The sequence below is a fragment of the Gambusia affinis genome, linkage group LG12 (genome assembly GCF_019740435.1).
Source record: "Gambusia affinis linkage group LG12, SWU_Gaff_1.0, whole genome shotgun sequence".
Classification (NCBI taxonomy): domain Eukaryota; kingdom Metazoa; phylum Chordata; class Actinopteri; order Cyprinodontiformes; family Poeciliidae; genus Gambusia; species Gambusia affinis.
The window spans coordinates 19,234,749-19,258,271 of NC_057879.1; the positions used below are offsets into that span (position 1 = coordinate 19,234,749).

At 36.6% G+C, this 23,523-nt stretch overlaps 1 protein-coding gene across 3 annotated transcripts; it reads right to left on the reverse strand.

Moving 5' to 3' along the window:
* Nucleotides 1–76: 76 nt before the first annotated feature.
* Nucleotides 77–23,523, reverse strand: myripa (myosin VIIA and Rab interacting protein a). Of its 3 annotated transcripts, none has more exons than XM_044135459.1 (17): nucleotides 23,330–23,523; nucleotides 21,923–22,096; nucleotides 17,551–17,772; nucleotides 16,162–16,298; nucleotides 11,933–12,013; nucleotides 10,907–10,980; nucleotides 9,983–10,063; nucleotides 9,636–9,779; nucleotides 8,663–8,798; nucleotides 7,705–8,207; nucleotides 5,080–6,921; nucleotides 4,530–4,586; nucleotides 3,568–3,747; nucleotides 2,653–2,814; nucleotides 2,413–2,511; nucleotides 2,270–2,330; nucleotides 77–1,605 (listed from the first exon to the last, which is right to left on the reverse strand). In XM_044135459.1, exons 2-17 carry the CDS (start codon nucleotides 22,030–22,032, stop codon nucleotides 1,589–1,591), a joined length of 3,906 nt encoding a protein of 1,301 aa, XP_043991394.1. In that variant the 5' UTR covers nucleotides 22,033–22,096; nucleotides 23,330–23,523; the 3' UTR covers nucleotides 77–1,588. The 3 variants fall into 3 exon arrangements, with proteins under 3 accessions (XP_043991394.1, XP_043991392.1, XP_043991395.1); XM_044135457.1 differs by having other exon boundaries at nucleotides 78–1,605; nucleotides 10,883–10,980; XM_044135460.1 differs by lacking the exon at nucleotides 4,530–4,586 and having other exon boundaries at nucleotides 78–1,605; nucleotides 10,883–10,980.

Genomic DNA, 23,523 nt, shown 5'->3' on the forward strand with positions numbered 1-23,523 from the left:
CCTTCCCATGACACCCACCCTCCTCTGACGGGCAATGTTCCTTTCAGCCCTGTTTACTGTTCAGAGTACAGTATTCCCAGATGGCAGCAGGTGTGTGCAGCTTTTCAATTTTATTATTATTTTGAGCTTAAAAGACAGAAAACATTTACTGATTACAATGCTGTACAAAATTTACACTATAACACACATAACAGGGGAATAATACTTAAAGATTACACACAATTATTTTAATTTCAAATGTAAGAGTTTTACAGGTTGTATAACATGCTACAGTTGCTTTTCTATTTGTGTAATTTCTAATTGTTCGCATACTGTTAATTTCTTGAGTATTACAGTTTTGTTTAGTAGCTCCTTCTACGGTTATCCTTTATTGATTTCAAAATTATATAAATGACTTATCATTAAAGGATATCTGTGAGCAACAGATTTAAAATATACTTTTTATGGTGCTGAAGAAAAGATATTTTACATATCTGTGTGTTTGTTTTCTTGATTGTCTTTGTGCTCTTCCTTTCATAAGATAGGTTGGTGCCTATAGATTTCTCAAAATATTTGATCGGTGACCTAAAAATGAAATAATTTTGTCTGCTGTGTAAGTATGAAATATAAACACCTATAATTTACTCTGTTTTTCTTGGTAAGACAATATGCAGAGTGATCATGGAATGGGCATACATTTTTCCCCAAAACGTTAAACCGTCCCTCTGTCTTAATGGATGGAGCCATTTAGACTGTGCACAGTCTGACGGGGTTGCACTGACCCTGTGTGCGCTTTTACAAGGCTTTTTTTGTGTGGTTTCGGAAATTGACGGTCTGATGGTACAGCTTCCCTGCTTCCCCACTGTCCAATCATGCTAAGACCGCAGGAGGGTTGATAGTTAAATCTTAGGTAAATCTTAACTCTTATGATTTAAACACAAAGACTTAAGAGAAAAATGTGATTGCTTTCATTTTAAATCATTTCCCAGCCAGCTTTTGTGTTTTCTTACAAAAACAATATGGGTGGAACTCACTTTCTGCACTCAAAATGTTGAAGATTGTTGTGACAAGAAATATTTAATCACAGCAGAATTATTATTTTTTTATGTAAACATGGGAAAAACACACATCAGTGTGCAGCAACAGGTAAGGGAGGGGCAGCACTGAATTACTCTGTGCTCCAAGTAGCAGAAGACAACCTGGGTCACTCCAACATTTTCTGCCGTCTAATCAATAGCTGACAAAGCAATCTGTCTTCTGATTGGCCGATTTCATTAGTCACTATTTAATCAGCTTGGGCTGATGTAAGCGGCTCATGCATCTGACTTTTATACAATGATGGCTGCTTTCTGCTTGTGCACACACTGCTCCAAACAAAATCATCAATACATTGTCTTACATCTGTGTAAGTCTTAAATTCTCAGACAATTTAATGTACAAAGCTTGATGTAAACACAGAATATGTGTCCATAATAGTGTTCCACATTGCTTGAGGTGTGCGTAGTTTAAGGCAGCTGGTGTTTGAATGTACTGTATCATTTCAGACTGGTCTGTTGGATGATGGGGTGAAGGCACTGCTGTCAAAGAAGTCATGCAGAGACTGGATGCTTTAGGCTTCCTTGTCTTCTAAAATGAGGAAGAGACAAAACAATCTGAATTCAGAGGAGCAATGAGACACCAGTTAGTCTAACTTCAGTCAAACAGGAAAATCTTGGGCTTCATTTATATATGAAGCACAAGTACCAAAAACACTGTAGCACTGTTTTTTCCTGCAAATAAATAAATGGTTAAATTACATTCTATATTGTGTGCAGATGTTTTTAGTGACACCCAAATCCAAAACCGAAACAATATTTAAAACATTTTTTTATTATTATTTTCCTTGCATAACAGTCAAATTAAATCGATTGCAAATTGCAAATGCGAGCCAAGTTTTTAATTAGGTCAAATGGTTTGTACTTGGTTTTCTCTAGACAACATTATTCCAAAGAATACAGTTGCTGGTGTAATTTCTGCACACCAACAATGCTCTGAAGCTTAAAATTACTACGAGTATGGATACAGACATCATGTCACATTGTTGTAGTAAAAAGTTTAATTTTTTCTGTAACCCTTAAAGTTTGAGTGATATTTCTCACTCATGAGTCATATACACCACCTAGCTATTCATTTTGGTTAAGATGATGTTATTCATTTTGGTTAAGTCCAAAATGAATAACATCAGTAAACTGAAATAATGTAAATTACAATGTGATGAATTCACTAAGACTGAATGCAAATACAAAGTTACCTCTCACTGGTGGTGCAGGTAGTCTTCTTCTCAGGTGTCTTGAAGAGTCCAGAGTAACAGACTGCAACAACATACATGAGCATAAAACTGTTTTAGCGCCCCGCTCTGGTATTTGCACTGTTCTGTGTTCTGACAACAAGAACCTTTTCTGTGGCTGCCCTGGTCTTCGTGAAGCGACTCTGTGTGTCCACATTGAGGCCGGCACTCTTCAGAGCAGCAATTCTCGCAGAAATGTCAGATATCTAAATCATAAACAAGAAAAATGACTGCTGATGCAGGTGCGTTGAGCCATTTTAAAATGTATATTTACATAAATGGCCCATAGTCTACGTGGATGTAGGATACCTGCCAAGCATTCCTTCGTTGATTTTTGTGAAGCTCACCTGCAGCTCGGACTGCTGAACTTTGGCGGCGGCTGCTGCCACCTGCTCCTCCAGGAAAGACAGCTCCAGATTGGATGTGGAGCTGCAGATTTCCCTGGCGCACTCCTCCAGGTCGCTCAGCTCTGCCTCCAGGCTGTACACAGAACCAGCTGCCACATAAACCTACACCAAAACCAAGCCACAGAAATCCCAGCTTATGATTTTTATATTTTCAAAATTACTCAGACACCTAATGTTACTGTTTCATTGGTTTGACAAAATCTTCTTAAAGTAATTATGGATAAAGACAAATATTTTATATTTAGTTCACATTTTACACATCACTTTTCAGTTTTGAGCTTCATTCAGACTTAATTCAAAGAACTGTACAACAAATATAAAAACTATTTTGCTGTATGTTTCTGTCATGGAGGTACATTTTTATCTTTGAATCCTATGAAAACCTCACTTTACATGTTCACAGTAGGTTCTATATTTTGAATAAGCTCATGTTTATAATGTAATTATTATTTTTAGATGTATAACTTTCAAGTGAGTGTAATTATATATATATATATATATATATATATATATATATATATATATATATATATATATATATATATATATATTTATTTATTTAGGTTTGACTTCATAGTTTTCACTTGGTTAGTAATGAAGAAAGATAAACCAAGTAAATCCTTTTATTTTCTCCTAAATTTTTATTTTAGTGGATAATATCTGAAATTTCTGTCATTTTCATTGTTGGCCTTAAATACACAAATATTTAAGCTCCTGATTCACCACAATAATTCATTTTAGCTAAAAGTTGTGAGTTGAATCAATATTTGTGACTACCAGGTTGCGCTGCAGACTGCTGGAGAAGTGGGAAGTATAAAACTATGACATGTGGTAAAACTATGAGCAGGACTTTACATTTTCCTCTAGTTTCCAGAACTGTTGGTCCAGCTTCTTGGGGTCTGTGTTTGGGGGCAGTGAGATTGCAGAGACTTGGGTTTTGTCTTGTGCCTCCACTCCCTGGAGCAGCTCCTCGGTCGCATTCAGCACCTTCAGCACCTCAGTGGTGATGCTGCGTAAAGATGCTGCAGAGTATTGCTACGGAGCAAAAACCAAGACAAGTTATTTTAACTCATAAATGTAGGAGAAACTGTCTAAATTTTACAACTGAAGAAAATACTCAACAGATTTTTTATTTTTTTATTTTCTCCAGGGTTGCACAAATATTCAATTGTTAAAACTAAAGCCAAAAAAACCACTGAGATGTTGAGTGCTACCTAAATCAAAATAGTATTTTATTAAACATCGTAGATGTTTAGTATTGATGGTTGCTCAAAGCAAGAAGACAAAACATTTTTGCCAGATTACAATTGTCCAAAATTGGCATTGAAAGGTTAAAGTTGTATCAAAAGTTGCAAGTAATTAAAATGCTAATTCTGATTAGTGCAACATTACTTCTCTCAAATGCATTCTTCATGCTAGTTTTTGGGGAATCGTAAATTAATCTGTTGTAAGAAAGTGTAAAATACGTGACTGTTTAAACATAATCTTTACTAAATGTAAATTAATTCACAATAAAATTGGGCCTCTAATCTTTGCAGTAGATAACAAATTGGTAAAACGTCACAAGAAGGTCAAATCTATATTGATTTGCAACAAAAACACAAACAAAAAATTTTTTTAACCTATTGTAATAAACAAACCTTGATTTGTGCAAGACGGTGGCAAGGGGGAATAAAAACCTTCAAGTTACAACAACCTTAAATGTTTTTATCGAAAATAAGAAATACATATTTTAGAGGAAAGTGAATATTCTACCTTTATAATACGTTCAGATTTTAATATCCTACGGGTTGGGGTTATACTTAAACAACTCTCACCTGCTCCAGAACAGATGACATTAGCTCTATAGTTTTGTAAAGCTCCATGTCTCTACCCTACAGTTAAGATAAAGCAAAGGCACAGACATGATAAGACAGAACATAAAGAGGCAAGAAGAGAAAGAAGTTAGTTGAATTGAAAAGAAAGTGTGAGGTTATCAGTAAGCAAATAAAACCTCTGCTGAGCGTCATTCAAATTACTGTAAATTAATTCTGGTTTATTTTAAAGCAGAGGAACAGCAGGAAGAGTAACTCAGTTGTCAGTTCAACATCTAGGCTCGGATGGTGAGATGCAATTCAGCATGCTGTGATGAAAATATTTTATTAAACATATCAAGTAGAAGTTAATGAAATGTTTTCCTCACTAGAGGAAAACAGAAAAAAAGCATTCAACTCATTGATTAATTTTCTCCTAAGCCTGCAACTGACATTAAAACCTTTTATTAACAAGCAGAATATTGCAAAATTTCTACATCCTAAAATATCTTATTTTATTTGCTAAACCTGCTTTTATAGAGAAGAAAATGCTTGAAACAGCTTTTGTACTCACGTTCTGAATCTCCTCTGGGGAGAGGAACTCCCCTAGATGAGTGCAGGAGCTGCACTGTCCCATCTTTTCAGTTTTCTTCTCTTCCTTGACTTGTCCGTCTCCGTCTTTCTGCTCACAGTTTGCGTTATCTCTGTGCATCTCTGCTGCTTCCGACTCGGCTGTGTTTCTTCTTCGTCCATCCTGGTTCTCACTTTTCTCTTCACTGTTTGGACTCGTCAGTTTGGTTTTACTTGTTTGGAGTTCTGTGACGGTTGTCATATCCCTACGGTTTTCTTCATGAATATTTTCATCTCTACCTGTATTGTTTCCTTTCTGTCTTTTATCAGATATCTCCCCGTCGGTTTCCTCACTAATGCATAGTGTTATCACTGAGTCTGACCTCTCAGGTGTTTCCTCTGTGGCATCCTTCCTCTCGCTCAATTCTCTCTCAGTCTCTCTCTCGACGTCCAGTTTTCTCTGTTCTGTTTGTCCAGCTTTGTCCATCATTTCTCCCTGCATGTCCTCTAAAGTCATCATCAGCATGCTGCTGATTATTCTGTCAAATTCTGCTTCGTCTTCGTCACTCTTTGAGTCTGTCTCGAACTTTCTCTCACTTTCTTCGCTTCCTTTTAGAAACTCTTGTTCACCCTTTACATCTGTCCCCTTTGAAGGTGGCTCTTTCTCTTCTTCAGCTTTTGCTTCCTGTAGCACCTCTGTCTCCATTTCTGTTTTCAAATTGATCTCTTTCCATTCAGCTGGCTCTTTAAAGAGTTCCATGTATTTGTCATATAATTGCCTCATTCCCACTGTTCTTTCCTCTGCTACTCGCTTGTCTTTCTGTATTCTGGTTGCATCATCTTCAACCTTTCTCTGACACTTTCCTCTCTCACCCCTCTCTTGCTCCCTTTCTTCAGTTTCATCTGTCAAATTAAACATCTCCATGTCTATGTCTCCAATTGATTCCTCTCCCTCCCAAAGCTCCCTCATGTCCCTGGTGGCCCTATTTTCTTCCTGCTCCTGTTTTTCTTCATTATCTCCCAGTCTGTCCAGCTCATCTTCAGTAGAGGAAAACTGGGAGGCGCTGACTAAACTGGCCAAAACCCGCAGCTGAGTTCTTTCCGCCTGCACACTCCACAGCTCGTTCTCATCCGCCTCGTCCTCGCCGTCCTCTCCTCTTCCCGCCTTATCCAGCTCGTCCTCAGTGGATGAGTACTGGCTGGCGTTCACTTTGTTAGCTAATCTGCATAATCTAACAGCCAGATCTTCATCTTTTCCAACCTCATGCTCCATGTTCTCCATTTCGAGGCCCATTCTGTCCAGCTCGTCCTCAGTGGATGAGAACTTAGTTGCTCTGACTTGTTTTTCCAGGTGACAGAGCCTGTAGGTTAGTCTCTCTATCTGCACCTGCTCTTTTCCCCCTTTATCCATGTCTGCATCCGAGTCCCATTCCCCCTCGCTTGGTCCCACTCCATCTGACTCATCTTCAGTCGAGGACAAGTACGTAAGGCTTGCTTGGGAAACAAGACTGCATAATCTGTATTGCAACCCATCATCTCTTTCTTTCTCTTCACCTGTCCTTTCGCCTTCACCCAAATTAACGTCAGTCTCAGACCCACTTCTTTGTCTCCTTTCTCCCTGCTGTCCGTCATTATTTTCATATTTCTCTTCATCTCGTTCTTCTTCTCGGGGGCAAAATTCATAAACTGTGCCTGGGCATGGATACGGTTTTGAAGTGAAGTTGTTGACGGTGTGATTGACAGCATCACTGCTGGGGTCAAAGGGCTCAGGGGTTGTGGCTGCAGAGGTGTGGGGAGTTGCAGCATCAGAGGGTTGTGAATAAAATGGCTCCTTGTTGTTTAAATCCTGAAAATTTGTTAGGTTCAGAAGTTAAAAACACAATTTAACAGTAGTAGATTTTGTTATGTTGCAGCCACAGACTTCTACAGATTTTACTGAAATTTTATATGATAGACCAACACAAAGTAAAGCAACCAACTAAGTGCTTTAAACTTCTCCATAACTTCATCTGATCTGTCAGCTGTGTTCCTTGGTCTCTAAAAAACCTTTCATAATTGGATGACATTTAAAGATGACTGGCTTCACTGGACTTTATTTAGGACAATCAAAGTAAAGGAGGATTAACACAAATTCAAGCCATACATTTCCTGATCCTGATGCATGCTGATGACTTTTTTTGTACTTATTAATTTTTTTTGGTTAAAACTCATGTACTTTGTGTTGACTGATGACATTAAATTCCAATAAATACAAGGAGGTGTGTACCAGGAATGCATGATACTAGAAAGTCCTGATCTTGCCTTTAAGTCTTTTAAAGTCTGTCCCTGCAGATTGTGGTTTCCTCATTTATTTAACAGTGAAAATACCACACTCCAACATATTTTAATAATTCTTATCTCTTGTGTAAGCTCAAGATATGCGACTTTTGGTTGCTGTTTTTGATTAGATAAGTTAAACTACAGTACTGACCAAAAGTTTGGACACACCTTCTAATTGAATCCAATTAGAAGGTGTGTCCAAACTTTTGGTCTGTACTGTAAATTATTGAAATAATCTTATGGGATCATTTTGCAGCTTAAGCGATTAGTTGTCTCATTTGTTTAGCGTTGAGCTTCTTTTCCTTCTTACCGATGGTGAAGACGACGCTGCTGGCTCTTTTTTACTCCTCCTCTTTTTTCTTGATCTCCTGATTTTTCCCTCCTCTTGCTCATCAGACACCTTGAGCTCATCCTTCTCCCTCTCTGCTCCTTTAAGGTTAAAATCTACATCGATGATGCTAGTTCTCCGGGATGAAGGTTTCCTGAACTCCGCAGGCATCTTCCTCTTTAGGAGGGCTATCAAAGGCTTGCTGTGCTTCAAGTTCCCCTCAGAGTCTGAAAACGGATCATCTTTGTTCCCCTGGCGGCCTGTTAGAGTCATGATGTTGTCACCAAAATCATCCTGGTTCACCATCTTGTTGTCTGGCTCTGATTTGCTTTCACTATCAGAGCCCAGGCCTTCATAGGCAGAGACCACTCCGGACTCCCTCTCCAAGGCACTGTAGACCAGACTCTTCCTCCTAGTGAGGAGGCCAGGCCGGGACAGCTGGGTGGTCTGCAGGGCGATCCAGTTCCCATCCGGGCTCTTTAGCACTGAAGAGATACATTTGCATTCAGACAAGCAAGAAACATGCAAGACAAATAGAGACACATCCACCAAGCATTATTCATGTCAAGATGCAATATTAATTCAGACTCAAATTAAGAAGAAGATGTTTCAACTGTTCTTAGGTTGTATATATGTAAATATTCTTCTGTCAGAAAATCTTTGCAACTTTTTAGGTGCAAATATTTTTTTTGTTTATACAAAGAAAAAATTCTAATTAAAGTGAACAGTTCATGACCGCTATATCTACAGAGTACAAAGTTTGACGAAGGAAGAAAGGAAGGAAGGATGGATGGATGGATGAATGGTTTTAGACCTGATAAGTATTTACACTAAACATTACATTATTATTTTAATCTTTTAAAAGTTTGATATCCTCAATAGAGTCAAAAAAAAAACTTTCACATTTCAACGCTGTTCCCTTGTATAAGTCGCCTCTTACCAGAGTTGTCAAGTCGATCCACACTCTTCCATGCTGTCATGGCCGACGCACCGTCGTCTTTCTTCAAGGCCTTGGGGACGTCTGGTTTCAGAGCTGGTTGGTTGTTATCCAGCAGTGTGAAGGCTGAATGTGACCTCTGAGAAGAGATAGACGACACCGAAAAACACAGGTCTGTTTGTCTTTCTCTTTTGTTGTGACTTGTTAATTTAGAGGAGCTTATTTCACCAGCAGAGGTCAGTGTGAGTTAAGACAAATGCAGAAAAATGCACATATGCTTTATCTTTTAGTTAGTAAACCGACACCCAGCTACTTAAAAAAATATGGATAATCAGGAACCCAGATATGTCCATTTTGATATTTGTGACTTAGTTGGTGATGACACTAAAATCATATTCAATAAATTAACTTATTGTGTATTTCAGTAACCCAATTTACTAAGTGAAGCACATTATGTATACATATTATTTACACAAAGACAGATGTTTTGCATCCTTTATTTATGTTAATTATGATTATTCTTCTCCTTGCAACAAATTAAAATATGACAGTTAAGATCAGAATATTATATTCAAAGAAAATTATTTTGTCAAAACCTGTTTAACGGTTAGTATTTTTTAAGGGTCTTTTTAATCTGACTACCCGTTTTGGAACAGACACCTAATTTATCAATTTAACAAGATGGGTTTAGTTAGAAAATAATAAAAACTTTTTTTTTTTTTTTTTGCATCTGTTTAGTTGAAAAAAAGAAGCAAAACACAGATCAACCAAGACTTTAGAAGTATCATGAGTTTTCCTCCCCACTTTAACAGCAGAGGAACAGTAGCTGCACTTGCCATATTATGTAGGTACCTATGACTGCTATGTACATCCTGCTCTGCAGGCCCTTAAAATAACTAACAATGTATACAGTACCTGGTTATGAAATAAACTAAAGAATAGTGTTAGATTAATTTCCACACCACAAGTTCTTTACCCAAAGATTTGCTTGTTGTTTCAGGGATCCAGAGGGCTGATCGCAGGCAGAATGACGATGATGAGGGTCACTGTTGTGTTCGGAAACCCAGCCATGGGCATATTCTGCCCTCATCTCAGCCGAAGCATTTTTCCTGCTGATGATCTTACACACAAAGAAAACAAGATTAGTTGTTAGCAAACAACTAATGCAGAAGGAACAGCAAATGAGTTGTGCATTTTCATCATGTCAATGGGGTAAAGATTTAACCTTTCTGTGCTGCTATTTAAGTTTTCATAAGCTTACTAGACAGAGGATAAATAAACTTTTTTAGATGCTATAAACTGTCTGATTTAAGCTCCTTTTACGTTTTGCACAATGGTTTGGGCCAGTTCCTCGGCGAGCTCTCCTCTGTGCTCCCGTAAATAAAGTGCTTCATTTTGGCTCTCCTGAGAAAACACAGACATCATAAAGAAACCATTAGAGCCCAACATTAGCATAAAGTAAGCTGGTTACCTCCCTAAATTTATAAGCTGAACATATTTTCTGTGCTGAACTCAGAAGCTTTGGGATTCCAACACAGATTAGATGAGGGACGCTTAACAAGAGACGCGCTTAAGGATTAAACCTAGAGACAGTCTGAACAATGTAATACAATAAGTATTTATAAGAAGATTAAATGTTGAAATATTTTCAAAACATTCTAAAATGATTAGTGTGAGTTGTTGTCTAGTCAAAAGGCATCAGTCTGACACATTCAGTTCATGTATTCTGTTTTTCATCAAAGTGTCATTAAAATGAGTTTTAGGTTCAAAAACTGCACTAAACCTTCTTTGACGGTTCTTATCACATAAAATCCCAATAACACGTCAAAATTTGTGGCTGAATTCTGACAAAATTTGAAAGCTTTTAGAGGATGGATACTTTTGAAAGATACTGTGTCATTTTGGATGCCTTGTTGAGAGTAGTCTTCTAAAATGAAGTAAAAGTATTCTGATACTGTTAGTGCTGTAGTTTCATACTGCCATTTAGCAGTCTAAATCCTGATTGCTTCAGTTAATCTGATCCAAAACGACTCCAACAGCAAGCAGATTCAATGTCAGATTAAATTATGACACTAATGTGCATTACATAGTGATATTTTTGGAAACACAGACATCATAAGAAACGGTCCTAAATATTTAACGTAAAACAATTACGTTAAATATTTAGGACCATTTTTAAGATTCTATTCTAAAACAGATCATATAAGAGACAATGTGAATAACCTGAGTCGAGGTGTCAAACTCAACCTTAGAAATGGCTTCGTCTACGGCCTCCTCTGCAACTCGCAGGGCCACACTGAGCGTCTCTGCCACGCTGTGCTCTGAACACAAACACAGAAGCATGAGCCTTCAAACATGAATGAAACAAAAGCCGTCAACAACTTATACCTCTGTTACATATGTGTAAAACGTATCCAGTGCATGTCAACTTCATATTCACTTCTTCATTCCTCCGGCTGTGAAAAAGGAGGCATAGCCATCAGGTAACGACAACTTTTTATTTATATTTGCAGGCACTCCTCCTGTTAGTGCAGTGAACCAGCAGAGTGGGGGAACGTGAGGACAAAGCAGAAGAATATACAGAGCAAAGCATTTGTTTGTGATGCTGCTCAGATTCTAAGACAAAGCATCAGAACCATTTCATTCCTGTGTTATTTCCTTGCTGTAATAATAAAGAAAGCCTTTCCAAAACTTGAAGCTCTTAAGTAATACCCCCACAACCACGCCGCACCAAAAGAAACATAACTCTGCTATAAACTCTTAGACTTAACAGCGGATATAACACTTCTAAATTAAATGCTCAGTTGTTCAAACTTTGTACTCCTTACTGTGTAATGTTATGTCTACCTTAACTAATAAAGTTAGTTATTCTGATTGTACTGATTTATTCTTTGAAAAATACAAACTGCTGATAACTATAAAAGCAAATTTTCAGATTTTTCACACCAACTATAACACATCGAACAACTGAAAGCGGAAAGAAAGCTAATCAAACATCTGTCTGTCATTCTGATTTTTCTCTTGCTATTAAAAGAAATTTTGATAGATAAGACTTTCTCATTGAGTCAAATAGAAACTTTTTAGTCCATCTTCTTTCTCAGTAGAACATGATAAACATGATAGAAATGCCCTTTGTCTTGTTAAGCCATCCCATTTTCTTCATGAGTGCAGCTGTAAATGAAAATCAACTACCTAGGTTTAACCAATTATTTCTAAAATCAGCCTTATGCTATCAACAAGCATGAGTTGAGATTTATCAAATTATTTTGGCACCTTCAGTTTGCCTGTAGAAAGTCGAGTCGCTCCCACAGACACTGGTCTCATTGCAGATGCTCTCATCGCAGGCGCTGCCGTCTGCAGACACACACAGATGTTGACGGTCAAGTGTGTGAAAAGACAGACATCATACGGACTGCAGCAGGGATTTAACCTGAAATCACATCACACTAAACCTTGAAGTAAGATTAAGGATTAAAGACATAAAAATGGATAAATCCTGGTTTTCATTCATGTCATTCAGATAATATGACATATCACAGGTTAAAATAACATGTTTGTCCACATGTGTCTGAACATGTGTATCCCAGGTTACATTCTTTATCACCGACTATGTGATTTGTTCATTGAATTTTCGCATTTTGTCACTTAACAACCACAAACTTCACTATATTTTATTGAGGTTTAATGTTGTGGACAATTTTAATGTAAGAAGAAAGTCACTATTGAAACAAAGTCAGAAGGAGTCCTGAGGAAAACGATCCCTGGTCAGAAGAGATCAAAATTTAACTGATATCATCACAAACAGTGTGAGTTTATGTGTGTTTGATGGCTTTCTTACATCACCCAGAAAAAAACAGATCCCAAACTGTTGGCAAGAGAAGAAAACTGAAGTTCTGAGTTACTGTTCACCCAATCTGATTGAGCTGGAAAAGAGCAAACATGTCTGTTTCAATAAAGCTGGTAAAAACAAACCCCAAACAAAAAACTAATAAATCTTCAGGTAAAGATAGTGAAAAATAGCAAAAAGATTAAAAACATGTAATTGTATTATCATCTTATTACCACTATGACATGCAATCTCAATAAAATATGATGTTTGTAGTTGTAATATGACAACATAAAGTAAAAAAAAACAAAAAACATTCAAGGGCCTCGGCTTTCCTACTTTAATGTTTTATTTTAAAAGTACAGGCAAGTTTCTTATGTTTACACAAACATTTAAAAACAAAACAACAAATAATATAATGAGGAAAATCACCGCTGCTGAACTGTAAATGGTTGCAGTAGAGAATTATTTGATAACAGTGTTAATTCAAAATTTCGTATTTCCTTTTCTGAGCTCTTTTTCACGTCAGGCAAATATTCCTGCAACAATGCAACCGTTTGTGGTTACATAAGTGCATTAGACGGGCCTCGTGTGAGGTATTACAGGACGACTTGAGCTGTCTGCAGCAGACTCCTGTCTGAAAGCACAGTGTGGCGGACAGAGTCCCTTCCAATCATTTTAAAACACCAAATCCAACAAAGTAATGTTAAATTTGAATGCTTTAGGAAAATTACAAGATCTTAACCATAGTTCCTACTTCCTGCTCCATAATCTCTCTTTTATGGAATCAAGTAAAACAAAGGATTTATATTAGTATTTTAGTTGTGCAAGCAGGTTTCTGTTTATTAAGTTGTATAATTTAAAGATTCTGACCTCATTCGGCCCCAGAACACAGAGATAGAGCAGACTTATGAGCAAAGCAGCGGCTGAAAGTGACTGCAACCCCAAAACCAGTTTATGCAACCAAAGTCTGTTTTTTTCAGGTTCTGTTTTTAAAATGCCCACCACATATACTGTGGCCCTAGTGCAGATTTATTAAAAAGGCTTAAACTAAATGTACCTTTTGTTGCAGAAACATAAGCTCAGTAATAAATTAGATGTATGTGTACTGGGAAAGCTTACCATTGGGCTAATGTTTTTGAAAAATAAAATGTACTAAAAGTTGCATTTTCTTTGAAACATATAAATGACACATGATTTTATTTTGTGGGAACATGCTGTTTAACTTGAGTCAATCTACAGTCCTGATAAAATGTTAATGAAGAAGTACAACATGTAGTGAAATGTAAATTGCATTTTCTTGCAGTTTATGCTGTATTTGTGAGGCTGCTTTGCTGCAGTTTTCAGAGGGAGATGTCTGTAGGCAGCCCTGATTCAGTGAGTTTAGTTTTCTGGAGAAACATGTCATTGTTACAAATGTTACACAAGACTCAAGATTGCTCAGTTTCTAAATGTCAACTTGACCGTTGCTGATGCCGTTCATCCGGCTCCTATTGTTCTTATGCAAAGCACCGGGAGCAGCAATCTACTTCTTTCTGAGTCATAATATGCTGCTCATATTTTACAGGGGAGGAAACTGTTTTCAGCGAGGTCAGTAATAAACAAATGAAAATGCATGACCCTGTGTATTACAGAGCATGAGCTGCAAACGGCAGAGGAGGGGTGGCGTGATGTCAGCCCACATCGGTCATCCTCCCACAGGATCCACAGTTCTGCATCATGTGCTGCCAGCGACCTCTCCTCCACAAAAACACACATAATGCTCTAAATTCCTCTGCCAGTTCAATCAGATCAGAGATGGGGGCCTAATGGAGCTGAGATGCGCTACGGCTTTGCCCCTGACTAGATCTACATGCTGGAACAGATGCTGTTAGAGGAAACAGTGTACAGTATAATAAATTTCTTTTCAGCATGGTTACCTCCTGCAAAGCTCCTCAGTCAGCCATGGCTGGCTTTGACTGAAAACATTTCCCTGGAGGTTGGCTGAATTTGTTTCATTACATAAGAAACCAAAGCCCCTTTTCATTACCGTCACTGACGGGACAAAATAGGCCTAAACACCCAGCAAGTAAAAAGATAATGCTTTTAAAGATGGAATTAAGAGGTGAAGAATAAAAAATAAAAAAATCTGTTTGCAATGGAAGCAAATAAAGAAGAAATAACTGGAAAGTCTAATCTTTTATTTTTTTTCCAATGGCTCCACCATAAAATTTAAATTACCGTTACATTTCCATCAAGAAATATGTTTTATGACTCTTCACTCACTCAGCTTTTCAACATCTAATATTTGAAAATCATTGTTTGAAATATGCTTCACTTTGATCACGTTTAGCCTGCTTTAAAATTAATACAATTAGATATTTATTTAATGTTCATTTCAAGATTTTATTTGTATTTTATTTGTAATCCAAATAAGTTACTCCATTCTGCTGAGATGGAGTAACTCAGCAGAATGGAATTACTCCATCCAGCAGTTGGAGTTACACCAAATGCTGAAATCAGAAGGAAATAACAACTACTAAAACAGCACTTATCATCTAATCACCACAGAAGACCAATGCTTAACCTAAATTTTGAATTTAAAGATTGTCAGCATTTCCAAAGTCATACTGTTTTCTTTGTTTCACCTAATCTTACACACTTTAGTTACTGAAAAACTGTCTCCTTCCCTTAAGTCAGCAATGGAAAGGGTTGCTGTTCCTGTAACCTGGTGATTAAGAGTGGTGCATTCACTGACTGAAAAATAAATCTGATTTTTGAGTTTACAAAATGCTCAGTTCTCGTCTCATCATTATGTTTGGAGAAACATTTGATAAAGTCCCTGTTGTTTATGTTGTCACGAGTTACTGAGCACTACCTTCTCTGTGCCGTGGTGCAGATACTGTATCAAAGAAATAAACCTCGTAGATCATTAACTGTAGCAATTAAACACTACATAATTATATTTCTTATTGGAAATAACATTAATTTAATGAATAAAATATAGGGCAGATCAAACTGAAATTTGTCCAATTTTGTTAAATCTGTTTTTAAAATAATTTTTAATATATAATTTTTGGATAAGTTGCAGCAACTGCACATATTTTTATTTCTTGTTATACTCTTTTGTTAATGTGATTGTCTGAGTCTGTTAGCTTTTAATAAAACCTGTTTTTTGATTTGGACTGAAGTTGACGTCACTGGTATATAACTTTTGTTTAAAGTTACAAACAAAACTTAAAACTTAACTTGTAGTTCTTCAAGCAGCCTGTAGATAGCGCTGCAATAGAAATAAATCGGAGCAATGTAAAATTTTTAAAGAAGAAATTAAATAAATGAAAAGATAGGCATGCAGTAAAATCCAAATGTAGCTGAAACTTATAGCAGTAATTATTTTTTGTAACATTTGGAGGAAAGGAAAAAAGTAAATTCCATCTGTGGTCTGTTAATGTGTCTTAATTTGAGACCATTTTGAAGTCACATTTTAGGTAAAATGTTTACAGGAGTTAAAAGAGCTGAAAGCAAAGATTTTAATCTTGATTTCTACTTTTCTTAATTGTATATAAATCAAATTAAAAGCTATATAAGCTCCCATAGATGATAATACAAGGTCTCATTCTCCTGGGAGTAAAGCTTATAGATAGTTTCGAACCTGGAGAAAATATGTGAAATAAACTTATTCAGTGAATAAACTTACCAGTCAGCTCTGAAAGAGCACTGTGCTCAGCCAGGTGTTTCCTATAGAGGGTCTTCAACACTTTTGCACTGCCAAACCTTTTAAAGCGTTTCTTCACATTTGTGTAGAACCATTCGAGTGACTGCGTCTTCAGCAACCTTAAAGACAAACAACAATTTAACGTTCAACAGCTGCAAATCTTTATCAAGCTTTCTATCCAAAAATGGATAATCAATCCGCATATATACAAACAAAATCAAGAAATCTTGAATTGAGAAGTATGTAGATATACACGCTTCATTGTTCTAATGTTATTTTCTGTCTGATCAGCCATTTGTACGTCAAATGATAATACAGTAAATAATATATATTTTTAATGGAAATACTTTGCATTGTTGAAACAAATGCATCACTTACTGAAAGTACTAATTTACCAAAAAGAATTGCTTATTTAAGGGGCTGCACGGTGTCGCAGTTGGTAGAGCTGTTGTCTTGCAGCAAGAAGGTCCTGGGTTTGATTCCCGGCCGGGGATCTTTCTGCATGGAGTTTGCATGTTCTTCCTGTGCATGCGTGGGTTCTCTCCGGGTTCTCCAGCTTCCTCCCACAGTCCAAAAACATGACTGTCAGATTAATTGGTTTCTCTAAATTCTCCCTAGGTGTGAGTGTGTGTGTGAATGTTTGTTTGTCTTGTATGTCTCTGTGTTGCCCTGCGACAGACTGGCGACCTGTCCAGGGTGTACCCCGCCTCTCGCCCGGGACGCAGCTGGAGATAGGCACCAGCGACCCTCCCGACCCCATTAGGGAAGAAGGGTGTTCAGATAATGGATAGATGGATGGAATTGCTTGTTTATTCTACCTAACTGTGTTATTTTTGTAGTGATGTTATTTCATTTACAGATTTTTTTTTAAATTTTATTCTTTATAATACCTTTCAAATTTTATGTTCTTGTCTTTCTGATCATCTCTTTTTGCAAATTAAATCAGATGTTATCAAACAATTACTCAATTCTTGAGTATCCTTTTTACCAAATACTTCTACTGTGTTTAAATGTGAGTGAAGACACATTGACCGAGTGCTACTCTAACCTGAATATATTTTATGGCTACACTGTCCTCTTCCTGACATTTATTGCAACCACAAAAAAAACACAGAACAATCACCAGACATTGTTTGCTAAACATTTCATTAGTATATTTAAAAAGAGAGAAAGTCTGTAGATTCTTGTGATTACTGGGTAACAACTTTACCCTGTTTTTGCGTTCAGTTTGTTTTTAGATGCATCCCTTTTGGAAAGTTTGCTGACATACCTCATTTTAGACCTAAATCATCCCTGATAACTTTTGACATCACTGTCAGGACCTCATATCTAATCCAACCTCCTTGTGTAACACACACACACTGACTTTACCTGCTCTTTTGGCAGGCGGAGCAGAGCCAGGCTTTGTCCCGCTTGCTGTATACCCGGCAGGTCTTGCAGACGTTGTAGCGGCAATCGCGGCACTGGCGCTTGGGATTGAGAAGGAAGGTGAAGGGGGAGCAGCAGCGGATGCAGCAGCGCTGGTTGAAGCAAGCTTGCCGCGACAACAAGAGGCAGCGACTGCCCTCCTCATCCAGCTCCTGCTTCAGTTCACTGTGGGGAGGAGGGGATGGAGGAGAGGTACAGAGAGAGGATGGTTAGAGGCAGAAAGAGAGAGGAAAAAAGCTATATAGATGGGTACCTAGACGTGAGTGCAGGATGAGTCTGTTTTGGTGGATTAGACACTAATGGGGTGATTACACACTTAACCCCAAACTGACCCTCGGTTGTTGAACAACTGAAATGAAACAGATCAAATAAATGCCAGTCTGTTCGGTAAACAGTATGAGTTTTTTCTTTACATAAGTGACGATTAAGTCAGCTTTTAATGTGAGTCACATACTAACAATAAAGAAGATAAGAATGAGTATTAAAGTTTTCCACCAGCTCATTCCTCATCATTTTTAAAAGCTGTATGTGAATTTGAAACAGTATGCTAAGATGAAATGTTGTTTCTGTATAAAGGCCTCATAGATGCCAGACTCCAAACATTGAGCATTCACTCTTACAACACAATTACATAAATGTTTTTTAAAATGTTTTTATTACTGTCAACATATTATGTAAGTAGTTGCATTAAATACAAATACTTTAATGTGTTTAGTGGATAGAACAAAAATAAGCACAGAGCTGTGAAATAAAAGGGAATTAATAAAAATGTTTTCTTCTTTTTACCAATGAAAGTACAGAAAGTGTGACCTGTAAATATTCAGCCCCATTTTTTTTGATATCCTGAAATAAATGAAAGACAAAACTCTTCAACTATCGGTAACTTAAAAACTATTTAGCATTTTATTTACTTTGAGTATATAAACTATGTGCACTATAACCACTTTATGTGATCAAAGTCTAAAGATTTGCAATGTGAAAGAAAAATAAATATGCATTCACTATACGATTTTGACAGTTATTTATTCCAGCAAAGAGGTAGAAATATTAAACAAAACCAAGACTTTGTGCTCATGGAATAATTAACAAGATGAGCATGAGAGATAATTGCAGACAGCGACAAACTGGTGCAAGTCGCACCAGAGGGAAGGGTGTCAAAGAAATTAGAACAGCAGGAGCACCGACCATGACTGAATCGTGCACAGTTGATTACAGCTGAATACTGATGAACTCTGACAAGATGAGGGGAGAATAAAAAAGCAACAAGTCAATGTGTTGATTATAGCTAGCTTTTTTAAATTTAAACTAGTTAAACTTTACAATTTTTGAAAAATCAATTTCTTGTTTTTAAAAGAAATGTTTGTCTGGAGCTTAAGAGAAAACAGATAAAACAGTTAAAGCTCAACAAAGGTGGAAAAGGAGGACTTTCTGTTCTTTCTTACTATGTGTTTATCATTCTAATCCACAATTACTGGAATCAGGGATCAGGGATCTTTACAAAACAATGCAACTCTCTTGTAATAAAGAAAAGAAATTCCTGTAGCATAAACTTATAACCCCCATAACACTATAAAATTTTAATGGTGTCCTCAGATGCCTGGCTCTCACAGGAACGGGTGCAGCAGCCTGTCCATTACTGAAGCCTAATACTTGATAAAAATAACCCTCAGACATCACGCTCTCAGACACACTCAGGCAAGGAAGACGGAGATGTTTGCAGCAAAACAGAGAAGTAACAAGCACAGAGAGCGATGAAGGACATTCAAATACAGAAAGCAGCAACAATCACACATCTGAATGGTAAATCACATACAGAACATGCTGTAAAGCTCCGTTTTCACACGTTAACAGATTTTCAAGCATATAGGATGTAAGGAAACAGGGAGGAAGACACATGATATATCCTCACCATAATAGTCATTTAACAAATCTGATTTCAATAGTGAACACAGAGAAGAAGTGAGTCTGAGTTTAAAATGTTATAGATTTGCTTACTGAGGACAAGAGTATTATAGTTGTAAGTGATTTGTGTTTTGAAAAATGCCCCCTGCTTTGCCGCTTATAAGCAACAGGGGGCAGAGTCGAGCAGCTCTACTCATTCCATCAAAAACAATGTTGCATCAAATATGTGTTAATCTATTTTCTATCAATGAGCTTTACTCTGAGGAGAAAGCTAATATTAAACGACTTCTCAGGTAGAAGACAAAAATATGGAAAGATGACCTGTTTACAATTTACAAAGTAAAGTCTGAAAAAGTGACAAAATTACAAACAACATAATTTACAAACAAGCACATTTCACAATAAAATAAAGTTGTGTCAATTACTTAAAACAGTTAAGCAACTCAACGATCACCATGTCTGATCATGGCTGGTAATAACAACAACATTAGCTGTTGAACTACTTTGATGCCAGTAGTTCAACAAATAATGACTTTGTCTCAGCATGTGGAGTCTTTGGGAACAAAATATCTTAAATATAGGTCATATACAATTGTACAAGTATGGCATTGTAATGACAAAAAACTATTTAAGCAGACAGTTAGACATGGCAGACAGTAAACTAAGAGCCGTCGACTGAACCCATGGAAAGGATTATAATTATTTGTATAAAGGGAACCGTCCCTTCAAAGGGAGCCGAGCCAGAAGAAACAAATCTTTTGAAAAGTACTGGACCTCCCATCACAGAAGAGGTTAAACATCAACAAGAACCAGGAACATAGCTTTATTTATTTGTGTCTTCAGAAAATCACCAATAAAATCTATGAGTATAAAACACCCAGATTCTGAAGGCCTTTGCTAAACATTTGCTGCAGTTGCATAAAATATAAATCTTTTGTACAATTGTTTCTAACTTATGAGACAGGAGTTTATGTAAAGAGCCTGTATTCTATAGAGACCAAATGTTTTCTGTTGCGCCAAAACAAACAATCATTTTTTTAAAGCAACAAAGGAAAATTTCCATTGAAGGCCTTTTGCTGTTGAAATGTGAGGGAAATAACAACAATTAGGCTTATCTTATTTTTCCACTGGCTTCTAATTGGGCTACCTCTTTGAGCACAATGTACATTACATTGTGTTATCAAAACAAACAACATATAACAGTAACAAGAATGTTTGTATTATTGTCAAAGTCTATGCTTCATTTCACAGAAGACAAACTATTGTCCACTATGGTAAAAATGATGTTTAATCCCTGCAAAATACAGCTGAATTTTGAGAGTAAAGTTTTGTTTATTTGTCTCAATGGTTACTTTAAGGAAACGGCTCTGGATACAACAGGAAGGTCTTTTACTTCCTGTCCCCGCTTTTAGAACACAGCACGGAACAAAGACAAAGCAAAGGAAAGCTCCACCAAAGTCTAAAAGGTTTTGAATGCAATCTGATCTGCAGCTCAAACATTTGTTTTATATGTTTCCCTTTATTTGGTAGCTGCAAGTTCAAAATTTCTCTGAACATAACAAAAATTTTTTGAGTTGTTTAGGTAATAAAGAAAATGCTGATGAAAGACTCATGACACCACAAATCAGCATTAACAACTAGTACTTCTTTTTGGCATCATTCTAAGTGAATTATACTATAAGACCATTTGTACAATTGACAATAACTTTCTTTCACATACTTTTCGGTTGCGAAAATCAAATTTAACACCAAAATTAGAATGTCCAAAGTCAGTTTTGAAGTCCACACTTAAAAAGCCAGTGAGAACTCTACATGTATAAAACACTGACAAAGCTCAGGTATAAAATATCTATCTGCAAGCCAGTGCTCAAAAGGTTCTGTGGTAAAACTTTTAAATGCCTTCTTGCTCCAAAATAATCAGTCCTATTCAAACTCATACCATGGATATTATAAATTATTTTGGCTTATATTTGAAATAGTGTCTTTATGGTATTATATAAGCTAATATCTCATTGGTAAATCCAGAGGTATTAAACCTCAGAGTGATCATTAGATGTTGCTGATGGTTTTTTCCGTGAAACATTATATTTCTGCAAATCCCAATGTTTTGGCCCAGATCAGAGTTTTGACTTTCAAGACAAACTGAATGCAGCATAAACTTCCCACTCACAGGATGCATACCTCTCTCCTTGACCACAAACTCAAAATACTCAATCAAAATGTAGGAAAAAAACCTGAGAATTTTAGGTTTAACATGGCACTGACATTATATATTGTGTAGGACTGAAACTTATTACATAAAAAACTTTATCGATCTCAGGGTGGTTCAAGAGTGAAAACCTACTAATGAGTGCAGAAACACAGACTTGCCACTCCACCTTCTGATACAATCAATACTGAGCCGAGGACGGACCTGAGTCGTTCCTCCTCCTTCTTGCGCAGCCTCATATCTCTTTGCACCACCTGCAGCACGTGCTCCGCCTCGTTGTCTGTAAGGCCCGTCAGATCCAGTTTCCGACCCATCTTCAGCAGCCACTGTTTTTAAAGCTTCACTTTTCTGAACAACCCTTCAGCTAGTTGTTTTCATCTGGAAGAAAATAAAATATTTAAGTCAGGAGCACAAAATAAAGAAGCAGAAAAATATATGGGCAAGTTTTTGTAAAGCATCATTATAAATGCCATAAACCAGTTGAGGTAATCAACTAAATTACATCTGAAAACATTCTGAGGAAAATTCTGAAATACCTGTAGCTACACATTTACTCCCCTAAAGAATGTATACTGAAAGCTTGCAGAAAATAAATAGAAGCAAGAAAAAGGAGTATTTTAAGCCTGCAAAATTCTCAAATAAAATAATAAAAGAGACAGAAAAGCAGAGCTAAATACAGAGGTATTCTGGGAAGGAAAACTGCTAGATACTCAAAGAGGTGAGACTGGGCTTTCAGCAGAGTAATAACACCATAAAACCAGTAAAATTTTTAAATTTATCAGTTTGTTGGATACACATTCTAAAAGACTTGCAGAAGAAGTAATTTTTTATAAATAAATATCATTTTATGTCATAGCAATGCTATGATGAATCCAGAAAAGATCACAGGTAAAGAAGCCAAGCATATTTAAGGAAAGTTGAGTAGTAGGAGAAACTGTTGCAGAAGCAACAATACATTTAACAAGACATGGGAAAGTAGGAGAACTTGTTCAAGAGTTTAGGGGAAATTTGCAAGTTATGACTTTTATCTAGAGAATCACAACACGCTGATGTATTCAAGACATGGGCTGTAACTGTCACATCCCTTAAGCAACTCAAAAATCAGAGACATTCCAAGTCACACTGAAGCTGGAAATCATGCAAAAAAATAAAAAATAAATCTATTACTTATTCTTTAGATTACTACTGTGCTATTCCATAAACTGAAATTTGTAGAGTAAATATTAATTTTGTTGTTGTTTATTTCTAGGTTTTACATGATATGCTAATAATTGAGTAGAAAATATTACAAGTTTTTCACCACTGGAAAACTTGTGGTTTTCCAGTGGTGAAACCAATATATATATCTATATATATATATATATATATATATATATATATATATATATATATATATATATATATATATATATATATATATATATGTTTGGCACCCAAGATAAAAAGAGATTATTAATGTCGACAGACACATTCTCAGAAGTCCTTATAGATTTTATCAAATGAACACAGGTGTACATACCAAAACAAAGAGTCCTGAGGACTTTTTGATAATATGGTGAAGGCAGCGTGCATCAGAGTATTTTTTTTTTTTTTCATCTACAAAATACTTACCGGTTTCTTTATCAAGTCCCTTCACGGTAGCACAGGATACAAGAAAGCGATCAGTCATCCATATCTGTGAGCTAACGCCAAACCTTAATAGTAAAAGACGGTCATAAATATTAGCTTGTATGTACCAAGAAAAAGTTGAACCAACGTGTGTGTCGGGCGGGTGAGATGCTGCAGGACCGATTACAGCAGCCACC

What these genes read in the sequence shown, in the direction of transcription:
- myripa (XM_044135457.1), bottom strand. Translation starts at nt 22,032, where the DNA reads ATGGGTCGGAAACTGGATCTGACGGGCCTTACAGACAACGAGGCGGAG. An exon ending in TTTCTACAGGCAAACTGAAG is followed by an intron (nt 10,981 to 11,932) that starts GTGCCAAAATAA and finishes GTTTGTGTTCAG; the next exon opens with AGCACAGCGTGGCAGAGACG. An exon ending in AACAACAAGCAAATCTTTGG is followed by an intron (nt 8,799 to 9,635) that starts GTAAAGAACTTG and finishes ATCTCTTCTCAG; the next exon opens with AGGTCACATTCAGCCTTCAC.